Source organism: Danio rerio, chromosome 20 (genome assembly GCF_049306965.1).
Source record: "Danio rerio strain Tuebingen ecotype United States chromosome 20, GRCz12tu, whole genome shotgun sequence".
Classification (NCBI taxonomy): Eukaryota; Metazoa; Chordata; class Actinopteri; order Cypriniformes; family Danionidae; genus Danio; species Danio rerio.
This window is the reverse complement of record NC_133195.1, coordinates 33,849,303-33,863,005: the sequence shown is the minus strand read 5'-3', so window position 1 is coordinate 33,863,005 and position 13,703 is coordinate 33,849,303. Positions and strand designations below refer to the sequence as shown.

Sequence of the window (13,703 nt, the reverse complement as noted above, 5' to 3'; positions counted from 1 at the left end):
TCCGCACGAGCGCGATGTCATGATGGAATCCGCCGGCAGGGAGCGCGCGCACACAGTTAAACTATATTACTTAGGGGCGGATACTTGCTGAAGCCCACTCTTGGCAGATTGATTATTATTCGAGCTGACAAGTGTATATAGCATACATTCTCTATCAATTATTAAAACTGTCTGTCTAGCTATTAATTAAATGTATGTCATGCTAGTATATCCTGAAAGATTTGTTGCCTGGCAACCGTTTGTTGTCGTATGTGTGGTGTTGGTCAGGTTTATTTTAGACGCAGTGCTGAAGTTCAGCAGCTCATGATCGGGATATTCGTGTATGCTTATCTATTCAGCCATGACTTTCAGGGGAAATGGGACTCTCATAACGCATAACAACGCAGCCTACATTCCAACGTCTCTGATGCCGGGGTAAAAATAGTTTATTTCTTGTTTTGTTCAGGACAATGTCTGAAATTATTTTTGTAAAATAAATGTGTGTTTGACCCTTTGAACTGATTTTCAGAGGTATGTTTTCACAATTAATGTTAGGGAACTTAGTGATGCATTTTTTAGTTTCAAACAATATAGAATAGATTGCTTTCAGCAATAAAAATAAATCATGTAGCTTAAGCCAATGTTTGTATCCTTACCATTTTGGTGTTTCTATCAAATTAAATAAAACAATATCTAATAAATTATTTATTTAAAAAATAAGTTTTATTATTTACTTTTTAAATTGAAACATTTTCTTGACCTAGTAGCAGGGGTGTCAAATTCAGTTCCTGGAGGACCGCTGCCCTGCACAGTTTAGTTCCAACCGTGCTTCAACACACTTATCTATAGATTTCAAACAAGCTCAAAGGCCTCAATTTGTTTGATCAGGTGGGTTTAATTAGGGTTGGAACTAAACTGTGCAGAGCTGTGACCCCCTGGATCTGAGTTTGACACCTGTGACAGTGTTTTGGAGGGTAGTTGCAAAGTATAAATATTTAAAATCAAAATGAATATTTAATTATTCTTGTTCTAAATATAACAGGTTTTTTTGTATATCTTGCACAACATTGCATTTTAGTTGCTGTCTTTAAATAAAAAGTAATATGACAATTTTTAAGGTCACAAAACAATAAATCAAACAAGATACATTTTGTATCCCAATAAGTCTGTATACCCTTTTATTTGCTGGATGCTTGAGAATCCATTTGCATTATAACCCATACAACACGTACATACATACATACACACACACACACACACACAAACACACACACACACACACGGTGGACCATTTATATGGATACACCTTAATAAAATGGGAACGGTTGGTAAAATTAACGTCCTGTTTGTGGCACATTAGTATATGTGAGGGGGCATCTTTTCAAGATGGGTGGTGACCACGTCGCCCACCTTGGATCTAAGTTTTGTTTTTTTCAATAGGAAGAGGGTCATGTGACACGTCAAACTCATTGGAAATTTCACAAGAAAAACAATGGTGCATTTGGTTTTAACGTAACTTTATTCTTTCATGAGTTATTTACAAGTTTCTGACCACTTATAAAATGTGTTCAATGTGCTGCGATTGTGTTGGTTTGTCAATGCAACCCTCTTCTCCCACTCTTTACACACTGATAGCAACACCGCAGGAGAAATGCCAGCAAATGCTTCCAGTATCTGTAGTTTCAGGTGCTCTGCACATCTTGTATCTTCACACCATAGACAATTGCCTTCAGATGACCCCAAAGATAAAATTCTAAGGGGCTCAGATCGGGAGACCTTGGGGGCTATTCAAGTTGCCCATGATGACCAATCCACTTTTCAGGAAACTGTACATCTATAAATGCTCAGACCTGACACTCATAATCTGGTGGTGCAACATCTTGCTGAAAAAACTCAGGGAACGTGTCAGCTTCAGTGCATAAAGAGGGAAACACATCATCATGAAGCAATTTCAAATATCCAGTGACCTTGAGGTTTTCATTGATGAAGAATGGCCCCACTAACTTTATTATCTATTTTGTCCCTCACATATACTAACGTGCCACAAACAGGACGTTAATATCACCAACCATTCCCATTTTATTAAGGTGCATTCATATAAATGGCACACCCTGTGTGTGCGTGTTTATATATATATATATATATATATATATATATATATATATATATATATATATATATATATATATATATATATATATATATATATATATATATATATAGTATAAGCAATTCTAAATTTCGCCAAAATATCAAAACCATTTCTGTGTTTTTTGTGTAAGAGAGTATTTTTACAGTACTTCAAAAATACTCAAAATGTCTCTGTTAATGTCTTAAAACTATTATAGTTAATTTATCAAAATCACACAAGAACCAATTTCACATCTGTCACATCCATTATGTAAAAGTGTCACATCCATAACAGAGCTTTTTCCTCATAAATGCAAAAATGTCAAATAAAATAAAATCAGTCATGTTTGTTCTATAGTGAGCCAACAATTATCGTTTTGATTAGCATTGATTCTTTTGGGTTGTGCGGTTTAATTCACAGAATTTCTACAAAGTATGTTGTATACTGTAAACTCACAGACTTTTTTCGTCACATCCATAACACATGTTTATTTCCCTCATTTTAAATGAAAAAAATGTTTACAGATGAATATTTTTTTTCTAACTATGTGGTCAGTTGTTTTGGAAAATATAAACAGATGTTTCAATATAACGTTAATATTTATGTACATCCATAACGCTGGAATTGCTTAATTAATTTGTTTGTCGTTTTAAATTTTAACTGTGGTTAATTTCCCTGCAGGCTAATCATTAAACAACATTTTCAGCTACATCAGTTGTTGATTGTGCGATTGTTGAACCATTTATAGGTACTGTGGACACATTCCTACCACAAAATTGATGTATGGGGAAACCTTTGGCAATTCAAGCCTAAAGTATTTCCAAAACACCCGCTCTGCCATGATGGCCTCAAGCAAAAGCCCTTACAACAAGGCTGGTGTGTTTCTGAGCTCCCAAACGCAAGACAGTGTCCTCATCCTACCCTACTGGGTGCGCTATAACACTGACTTCAGAAAACAGAAGGAGATCAAGGACTTCAGCATGGTAAGAATGAGATAGAAGAAGTGAGTGTAGATCATGTTCTAAACGAACATCTTTTATCACACTGATTAGTCATGGACATGTTGGATTTCTCTTTTCCCCAGCTGTCCCAGAAGCACAGGGAAAATTACAAAGATAAGACGGGCACTGTGCAGCCTGTCAATTATTTTGCAGTGACTGAGAAGAAGCCTGCAGGGACAACGTAAGAAGTGAACTTTACTGGGCCATCGCAGCTACTGTAGTTTAAGTGACATGAATCTTTAGTATGTGTGCAATTAATCATGTTGTAAAAGAGCATGCTGTGTATTTATGATGTATTTACAATAGAGACAGCTCATCTAACAAAAAAGTGGAGCAATAAATGTATAGGGAAAAATAATCAAGATGCCCATAAATGATTTTTTCTGTGTTTATGATTTATTTTTATTATAATACAATTTTAAATGTTTATTTTTTTTAATTCAGAAGAATTAAGAAATCAGTTTTGGTGAAATAACCCTGATTCGCTATTCTGAACAGCTGTCATTTTCTGTAAATAAATAAATGAATAAATAAATCGATCTATCTATTTAAAGGTTAAAACCAATATTAATATTTTACTTAAACCCATAATTATGATCATCATTACATAATTTTATTTTGTAACTTGTATTCTTGTATTCTATAGGGCTGATGAAAATGGGTTAATATTTTTTATCAGGATACTTTAGTGTCTTGTATTTTGTATTTTTAAAATGCTGTAAAATACTTTGTAAGAAGTCAACATGATGACTTCATAAAAACGTGGCCTCAGATTGATGCTTTCTCAGTCATTTGCTAAGGCTTGAAATCAGAACAGGAAATTGATTAAACAGGTGGTCAATGCTAATATGTAATGGCAGTATAGTGTACAATTCAGCATCAGCATCTTTGCTTCAGACGTGAGATGGAATAAAATATAGCAAAATGAGGAGCTTCAGAACATCCTCAATCTCAGCTTCAGGACTGCAGGTGCAAATGCAGTGGAACTTTAGAAATATAAAACATCTAAAGATGCTGTACTGGTGTTCACCAAGGGGGCAAACTGAGACTTTTCCTAGTAAAGAGGAACTGAAATCGTTTTGGCAGAATGAGTAAACTGCACAAATAATAGTAGTTTTTTATGGATTGCTGATGTAGATGCCAAGAGAAAAAAAGACAAACAACAAACAAATAAGTACTACTGTGGCAATTCCTACAATACTTCATCTGCCGTTTCAGATGCCATTAGCTAATCTGCAACTGCTCTTTAAAGAGGGAAGATGTTGAAGTGGCACAATACAGTATATGAGACACAAATATTTAGTAATACTCCAGTCTATACAGTCTGGTCAAAAACTCCAGACTCTCGTTACACGGCAGCAGCAGGATGTATATAAAGAGTTTGTTTGCAAAAACATATGACTACATTTTTTAGAGAAATCATGTTTTATGTTTTGCATTAAAGAGAACAATTGCAAAAATATATATAATTTATGGAAATAACTGAAACTGGAGTTTTCAGAAATCCTGTTTTTACATTAAGTTTGAAAGATTTAAGTTGCAAAAAATTTTGATTTATTAAAAAAAAATTATGTGATTGAAAAAATGAAATGAGTGCACTAAGGTGGCTCAATGGTTAGCACTGTCACCTCACAGCAAGATGTTCGCTGGTACAAGTCCCAGCTGAGCCAGTTGACTTTTCTGTGTGGGGTTTGCATGTTCTCACCGTGTTGGTGTGGGTTTCCTTCGGGTGCTCCGGTTTCCCCCACAGTCCAAAGACATGCACTATTAGTGAATTGACTAAACTAAATTGGCCATTGTATATGAGTCTGGGTGTTTCCCAGTACTGGGTTGCAGCTGGAAGGGCATCCGCTCTGTATGAACATATGCTGGAATAGTTTACTTGCTGTGGCGAGCTCTCATACACTCTCAGAAATAATAAGCGAGCTGTTATTGGGGTGGTACCTTTTCAAAAGGTACACATTTGAACTTTAGGGGTCCATATTGGTACCTCAAAAGTATATATTAGTTCCTATAAATTTTAAGAGGAACACTTTTGTACTTTTTAGGTACTAATATGTACCCTTCAGGTACTAATATGGACCTGTACAAATTTGTACCTTTTGAAAAGGTATCACGCCAGTGACAACTTGCATACCTTGATTTCTGAGAGTGTAGATAAGGAACTAAGCTAAAAATAAATAAATAAAAACTCTTCATAGATTGCCCTTTTAAAATATATGTGTTAAGAGATGGTGGCAATTTTACTAGCCACACAATGGATGAAAACACAATGAAGAGACATAGTGCTATGTACCAACTCGTTATCTGCATTAGATGGTTTTTACAGTGATTTTTTTTCACATTCACCCAGAGATCCTCTACAACAGTGGTTCTCAAAGTGACAAAGGGGTCGCGGGGCAATGAAGGGGGGTCGCCTGGTGATTTCCAAAAATCTATTTATTTTTATTAAACCATAAGAATTAACTTATTTTATCCATAACTATACTGAAAATAAAAATAGTAGTTTATAGTTACTATATACTATATAGTTACTATAGTAGCTTATAGTTACTAGTTCTATTGGATTGCGACCCCTGGGGTAATTACATTATATTAAAGGCAGCAATAGCGTCAGATGCATTTTGATTTTATAACATCAGGTTATACTTTTTGGCACATTTAAAGCACTGACACAAATTTAATTGGTGTGTCTGCGTCATTGCATGCAAGGTTTCTGTATTTATAACGGTGAAGGAGGTGCAGAGAAGCTAACTTAAACTTGTTCAGAGAAACACTGTTGCTGTCAATATTTGTTTACTTCACTAAGTTAGTTTAATGGCAAGAAGATTGATTAAATATGCCTGTCGATAGAAGGCTTGTGAAGAAATCTCATGCTTCCTTGCACAAGTATTTTGCAGCATTTTTAAAACACATTATTTCATTTTGATACATTTGTGGCTGCTGTATTTCGTATTTTATTTTGATACATATAAAACTGAGGTATTCGGTATTTTATTTTAAAATACATTTCAATGATTTTTTGCCCATGCCTGGTTATACATACAGATAATGTAAAATCTGTGGTACACGTTACTGTATTGATGCTTAAAAATATATGTAATCAAAATTACTTGAGCTTTATAATATAAAATATATTAATTATTTATAAGCATCATGCATTTAAGAAACAAATAGAACCACTTTGATTTTATGCTGACTTTAGGCTTATTTTTAAATGACTTAATTAGTCTTATTTCTAAAAATGGTTCTTGGGCTCCCCATTCCTTCTCTCTACATCCTAATCCCCCGTCTCACACACATCTAATTGCTTCTCTCGCAGTCCCCTGAGACAGCAGAGACAATGGCTGTCCAGTGATTATTTGTGATGGAGTCTTATTTGCTGATGCATTACTCGGGGGTTAACTGTGCTTGGAGCTCTGCTGTCTCTAGGGGCTTTATCTCCACTTATGTTCACATTCAGCCCATAGGCGCTTTCTGGAGTCATAAAATATGCATGTTCAAGTGAAGCTAGAGCTGTCAATGTATTTTGACATATATTTTCTCTTCTTTTTCACTGTGTCAAATAATAAGGGATTACTTGAGATTAACAGTAGCAGAGTAATGAAGTCACAACACAAGCACGTCCACCAATTACATGTAATTAAACAAATTATTAAAAAGAGGAAAGCTGGAATGCTCTTATTTTGCCTTTTAGATTAAATATGTTTGTTTTATTTCACCATGATTTAATGCAAGGGTAAAATGTAAAATTCACTGTTGGTATGACCTACAGTATGAATGCTGATTTAACAGGGTCATTCAGATGCAGCATTAAAGACTGTATTTAGACTCAAATGCACTTACAGCACAGTGCAAATATAGCACTATTAAAAACTTGATGACTACAGTGAATCACTGGTAGACCAATTAGAGAAGAGTTAAGTGGGGTTATAATCACTATTCTCACATAACCAAGGTCAGAGATTATCTGTGTACAAATATACAGTTTTACAGTACTGTTAAGGTAAGAATGTTCAGTGCTCAGTATAAATGAGCACTCTTATTTTAATGAATAAAACTGTTTGCAATGCACCAAAATATCTCTATGTGTGTGTGTGTGTGTGTGTGTGTGTACTCAATTCAAAAAACTGAATAAAAATATTACTTTTCAAAAGGTGTATTAATTTATGCTGTATATTTTAATGTTTAAAATCTGCTTTGCGTGTCAGTATCAAATGTTAAAGGACAGAGCAGATATAATTGTAATATTTTTCTTAGTTAAATCATATGCCTATAATGTACAACAAACGTTTTGAGTACAAGTTATAGAACATCCTGAGGATATGTTTTTTTCAATGTAAATTCATCAACTACCCCTCATTGAACATTTATTCACGATGTTGAGGTTTTCTTGGAGCAGTGTGTATAAATGTAGAATCACTTACAATTCAAAAAGACACTTTAATATATACTGTAATATATATTATGTCATATAATCGATGGTTCTATATATGAATGCATAATTTATAAATGGTTTCACATGTGAGTTATGCCGAAGCTTACAACCACACTACATCCAATGTTCATAAAGTACATTAGAGAAAAAACTTTTCGCTTCTTTATGAAGAAGTCAGTGGCAGGCAGTGTACGTTGGCATTTGGTATCTGAATTGTGCTCCCCTGAACACAAAATACAATTTTAAAAACTTTTTAAAAAGTAAGCTTTGGTGGTACAACAGCTTGTACCATAAAAAGGAAATCCTATAAGAGTGGCATTAGTATATTACCATTATTGCCAATCTGAACCTTTTGGTCGTAAATAAGGTACAAATGGGTACTGCCCAGTGAAACGCTGTTGTAAAGATAATACTGTTTTTTTCTGCGATTGTAAAGAGCTATGTGCAGTACAATAGAATGTCAATTAATTTTATCCTGTTTTCTGTTTCTAATAATGCTAATAATAAAAAAACATATTAAGTAAAAAGGTATGATAAAAAGAAATTTGGGCATAATAACTTAAAAAAATAACCAAACAAACCGGTAGAACATGTGACATCCCCCATGCCAGTCTTTTTCTCTGTGCGTGTGGGTGTGTGTGTATCTGTGTAATGAACAGTAGATTTGAATAACTTAGATTTAAATTCATAAACAAATGTTTTCTTAAAGTTTATCTTAAGCCAGAAGTAGGATAGATGGTAAAAATAACACTTTGACATTAAGTTACACAATTCAAGGACAAGTAAATATTTCTAAAAAAATTCTCTTGAGTTAAACAATTATGTATACAGGCTAATTTCTGAGACACAAAAGCCAAAATCCACTGAGTTAGATGTTGAAAAACACAATCTATGTAAACAAATATCCGGGCTCTAACATTACCTTTGATGACCAGATCACTGGAGTTTTTCTTTGTGATGGAACTATTTCCAGTACCACATCACTTATTGGTGAATGAGGAAAAAACAGCGTGACTGAAACGGTAAATAGTATTTGAGCAGCTGCGATTCAAAACACACTTGAGCCAATATGCGCGCATGCGCAAAGGTTAATGCTTCCATTGCGCACACCTATGTCAAGCATACATATTTTATAATAAACCAATAGCATATAAAATCGATAATAATTAAAGGAGCTCTAAAATGCTATATGTAGCAAAAGCAAGCTCGTTATAAGTAGGCTATCAACAAGAACATAATTAGCAGTTTTTGTAAACACGCTTTAAACAAAAAAAAAAAGAAAGAATGACGAGCAGCTACATCATGAACTCTGTATTACTAGAGAACTTCCGTCGCATTTTTCTGTAAATATATAGGTAGTTTAAAAGTCCCATTCCTCCCCGGAAGAGGGAGACATCGTCTGGGAATGAGCGCACAGGCTGACGGTGAGCGCGAGCAGCGAAGCATCCGCGCATCTCAAAGCCCAACTGCCTTCAGAGTAGCGGATCACCCTAAAACTCGAGCACTGTCTGCAATGACTCCTGCGCGGGCTCGAGCTCTTCTCGGGCTCCTGGTCACACTCTGCACCCAGAGCCCACTGCTGTCGGGTAGGTCAAACTGTTTCTGTCTATTTTTATTTAAAACATTAATCCGTTTTTTTTTTTTTTTTTTAATTTATTGGATTTACAATTTTATAAGTTAAGTGGTTGCAAAAAATTTATATGCGCGAAATTTAAACAAAAAAATAAATATGGTAATGTAACTTGATTTGCTTAAATTCAGCCCATATAAATTGTTTGAATCCACTTACCTTAAAAATCAAGTCAATCCAATGAATCATTTTTTAAGTGAAGAACAAAATAGAAATATTAAGAACTATTTATAATTCGTTAAGTATGTTTTTGTCAGGCATAATTGCCAGGGATTTGTTGTAATATTGTAATATATATATATATATATATATATATATATATATATATATATATATATATATATATATATATATATATATATATATATATATATATATATAATAGGCTATAGTTCCACTTAAATAATCAGTTGCTGTTTGACTTTGGAGGTCTGAGACCTGTTTATGTCAGTGTGGATGAAAAGCATGTGCCAAACTTTTAATAAACATTTCAAGCACTAGTAGCTTAATGCATGACGCATGGGTGTTTGAACAGCTGAGCTGTGTGCAGGTGCCCAAACCTCAGAAAGTATACTTCTGTTATAGACTATATAACTATTCTTTAAATAGTTTGTAGTTATTTGACAAGGTCAAAATAAATGCAAAACATATAAATGCATAAGCAAAATTTGTATAAAATATAAATATTAACTAAATATTCTTTGTTCACATCTGAAATGGATTTTTTTTGTTTTTGTTTACATGATTGTGTTGTATGCATCCTTGTATAAAGTATGTTTCTGACTCTACAGCTTTGATGGTGATGTCACTTGTGGTTTATTTCTATTAAACTGGTGATTTTCTCACACTATTTTAAACTGCAGTGGTATTCATTTCCATAATAACATAATCAATATTGGCAAATTTAAGATTTCTTCATTTAAAAAGTAAAATACAGACAGAAAATAGACAGGTGAGTGGGCTTGACACACCAGACACACACTTTCTTCTCCATATGCACCAGACATATTCTTATAAACACTCCATGCTTCTGGGAAAACAGAAAGAAAATACTGCTAAACTAACATACACTTGTCATGGCATTTATAAATTGCTCCTCTCTGGTGATTAGAAGTGCTTCTTTTATCCTCATTTGTAAGTTGCTTTGGGTAAAAGCATCTGCTAAATTAACGAATGCAAATTTAACAGACAGACAGACAGACAGACAGACAGACAGACAGACAGACAGACAGACAGACAGACAGAAAGACAGACAGATTGACAGACAGACCGATAGATAGATAGATAGATAGATAGATAGATAGATAGATAGATAGATAGATAGATAGATAGATAGATAGATAGATAGATAGATAGATAGATAGATAGATAGATAGATAGATATTGAGTGTAGAAGCGCATCTCTCAGCAAGTGTTTTATCAAATTAGCGGCAGGACAGGAAGTACAGTTAACCTCTTTGAAAGGTCATCAGGGAGCATAAAAGCACAGATGTTTTAGACATTCTTTCGCTTTCAGCTCTTCAAATCTTTTTTAGCCACGTTTTCTCTCTCCTTGACTTCCTTTTGCTCTCTCCGTCCTTCCTAATTCTGAGGAGAAAGCAGTGGAGCCGAGGAATCTTGGATGAGGGAAGTGGTAGCTAAGTCCTACTGAGCTGTGTGAGCTGCCACGTTACAACGGCCCTTTTTCTTTCTCACTCGCTCTTTCTCAGTGTTTTGGAAATGTTCTTTATATGAGGTCACTCAGTGCAGCCTGGGACTGCCATCAGCAGCTGCATATTATCCAGTCTTCCTCTCTTCTCCATCTTTACCAACGAAACTACATCCAACACAACTAAATCTAAAAGCCACCAGCTGCTTAGATATGGCACAGACAGTAAAGCGTTGCTGATTTCCAGCCAAATAATTAAAGAGAAAAAAAAGAACCCTTCTAGATCTCTTAATGGTGCTTAACTGCCCCTTCAAAACCATTCCTGACATTTGCTTGACAGATAAAAGATATATTGGAAAGAATGAGAATTCCACAAGCCTGCACTTTAACATCACGTCTGTTGTTATTCCGGTAAGAATGAGCTTATGTTGTCAGGTAAGAGAAAGAGAAAAATCATGCCCTGACCAGCTACTGGAATTTAATCGAGCTCAAAATTTCACCAAGGTATTTGTGGAAAGTCTCTGAGTGACGTGGGCAAGGCTTTAGGGTTCTGAAACTCAATCTGTCAAGAAGTAAGTCAGTGCATAGCGGTATGAAACAATCCTGTGTATAGTTGGCATGATGCCTGACCTGTCATTCATCAGGTGCCCTCTTATTGAACACCTGGGTGTTTTTTTTTTTTTTTTTTTTGTATCAGAAAAGTAAGAAAAATAAGTATATTGTAGAATGTAAAAGTTTCTTGCATTTGTTTGATTGTAATCCAGGCACCTGAATGAAAATTATAAGCGGAGTGCATGTTAGTGAGTTTTCATTGAGAGAATGACGCCATAACAGCAGGTGCTTGCCCTACAGGCCTTTCCATGAGTGATTATGAAAACAATCCAACAGAACTGACAATCAACCACAGGGCATTCATAAAGGGATGAACAATAGAAATGGCCTGGAGCAAGTGAGAACAAAGTTTCAGGACAGCAGTTCAATCGTTCCGAAACATCTTACATTTGTTGACCATGTACGTGTAATTTCAAGCCATGTTGATCTAAATATTTGGTTTTCTGGTTTTCGTTGAGCAATGTTTTGAGAATTTTGCTGATGGAAAAATGTCATCAAACTCTCACAGCCTATTCGGTTTTGGAAATGAAAAGGCAGAATTGCTTTGGAGAGGTCTGGGAAGCTTCAGATATACTGGATTAAAAATCACAAACAGTTTAGTTTAATGCTGTCATGAAGTTTTATTTAATGATTAGTATTAAACTTTTGCCTCACAGCAAGAAGTTGCTGCTTCGAGCCTTGGCTGGATCAGTTGGCATTTCTGTGTGGAGTTTGTATGTTCTCCCTGTGTTTGCGTGAGTTTTCTCTGGGTGCTCTGATTTCCCGCACAGTCCATGCTGTACAGGTGAATTCAGTAAGCTAAATACTCTGTAGTGTAATTATGTGAGTGGAAGTGTATGGGTGTTTCCCAGTGATGGGTTACAGCTTGAAGGGCATCTGTTTTGTAAAAACATATGCTGGATAAGTTGGTGGTTCATTCCGCTGTGGTGACCCCAGATTAATAAAGGGACTAAGCTGAAAGAAAATGAATGAATGAATGAGATTGTTGTATGTATGGGGTGGGGGTTTGGGGGGGGGGGGGATAATTCTGTTGGGCTGGTCCAAATGTTAGCAGGGCAAAGCCTTATAAAAATCAACAATTGATTTTTTCTAGTACTCTACTATAGTACTCTACTAAGTTGTAGGTGCCTATTGATTATCATTTGTATAACCAAAGTTTTACTAGAAACACCCTGGTCAAACAATGATTATTATAATGTAGTGAAAAACAGTAAAAGTAAATAAAAATGTTTAAAAAAACACATTAAAAATAAATGAAAACATGTGTGATTTAAACAAATAATGCAATATGTTTTAAACAAAGAAACAAATAAATACAGATTAAAATGAATAATACAAATGTGTTAATCAAATATTCATAAATAAATGTGTTAATCATTGAATAAATACAGTACTGTAATATACACTCACCGGCAACTTTATTTGGTATACCTTACTTGCACCGGGTTGGATCCTCTTTTGCCTTCAGAACTGCCTTTATTCTTCGTGTCATACAACAAAATACTGAAAATATTCCTCAGAGACATGATAGCATCACACAGTTGCTGCAGAGTTGTCGGCTGCACATACATGATGCGAATTTCTTGTTCCACCACATACCAAAGGTGCTCTATTGGATTATGATCTGATGACTGTGGAGGCCATTTGAGTACAGTGAACTCATTGTTATGTTCAAGAAACCAGTCTGAGATAGTTCGCGCTTTATGACATTGAGCATTATCCTGCTGGAAGTAGCCATCAGAAGATGGGTACACTGTGTTCATAAAGAGATGGACATGGTCAGCAACAATACTCAGGTAGGCTGTGGTGTTGACATGATGCTCAATTGTTACTAATGGGCCTAATGTGTGCCAAGAAAATATCCTCCACACCATTACACCACTACCACCAATCTGAATTGTTGATACAAGGTAGGATGTTTCCATGCTTTTTGATGATGCCAAATTCTCACCCTACCATCCGAATATCAAAGAAGAAACATTTTTCAATGTTTTTCCAATATTCTATTGTCCTGCTGCCGGTCAAAGTCACTCAAATCACCTTTCTTCACCATTCTGATGCTCAGTTTGAAATGCAACAGATCAGTGCATTTTCCATTTTAGGATGGAGGTCCATCAAACAAGAATTATCATATTTAATTATCATATTTTGCCCTAGGGCTTCTATAAAAAAAGAGAGTTTGATCTAAAAAAAACTGTATTCAATGCAATTATTATAAAATTATAGTATTATATATCATCTATTAACAACTCTTCTGAAAAAAA

General features: G+C 34.9%; 3 protein-coding genes across 5 annotated transcripts in view; 2 read left to right on the top strand and 1 right to left on the bottom strand.

Moving 5' to 3' along the window:
- The window catches only part of otofa (otoferlin a), a 145,325-nt gene extending 136,701 nt beyond the window's left edge, over positions 1 to 8,624 (bottom strand). For both annotated transcript variants that reach the window (XM_073932662.1, XM_073932663.1), the window contains exon 1: positions 8,472 to 8,624. The gene's annotated coding sequence lies outside the window, so the exon portion shown is untranslated. The remainder of the gene's footprint in view (positions 1 to 8,471) is intronic.
- On the top strand, positions 6 to 7,263 carry cimip2c (ciliary microtubule inner protein 2C). The gene is made up of 3 exons (XM_001923808.7): positions 6 to 414; positions 2,859 to 3,093; positions 3,195 to 7,263. The coding sequence occupies exons 1-3, from the start codon at positions 323 to 325 to the stop codon at positions 3,294 to 3,296; spliced, it is 429 nt and encodes a 142-aa protein (XP_001923843.2). The 5' UTR covers positions 6 to 322; the 3' UTR covers positions 3,297 to 7,263.
- An 80-nt stretch (positions 8,625 to 8,704) lies between the features above and the next one.
- The window catches only part of fndc1 (fibronectin type III domain containing 1), a 65,122-nt gene continuing 60,123 nt past the window's right edge, over positions 8,705 to 13,703 (top strand). Inside the window, exon 1 of one of the 2 annotated variants that reach the window (XM_003200712.7) lies at positions 8,705 to 9,135. In XM_003200712.7, the coding sequence (XP_003200760.3) occupies positions 8,955 to 9,135 (181 nt within the window). In that variant the 5' untranslated portion in view covers positions 8,705 to 8,954. The remainder of the gene's footprint in view (positions 9,136 to 13,703) is intronic. The other variant, XM_068215651.2, reaches the window with a different exon arrangement.

Coding starts and splice junctions, on each gene's coding strand:
- cimip2c (XM_001923808.7), top strand. CDS start 323: ATGCTTATCTATTCAGCCATGACTTTCAGGGGAAATGGGACTCTCATA. Junction 415..2,858: donor CCAACGTCTCTGATGCCGGG/GTAAAAATAGTT, acceptor AACCATTTATAG/GTACTGTGGACACATTCCTA. Junction 3,094..3,194: donor AGATCAAGGACTTCAGCATG/GTAAGAATGAGA, acceptor TCTTTTCCCCAG/CTGTCCCAGAAGCACAGGGA.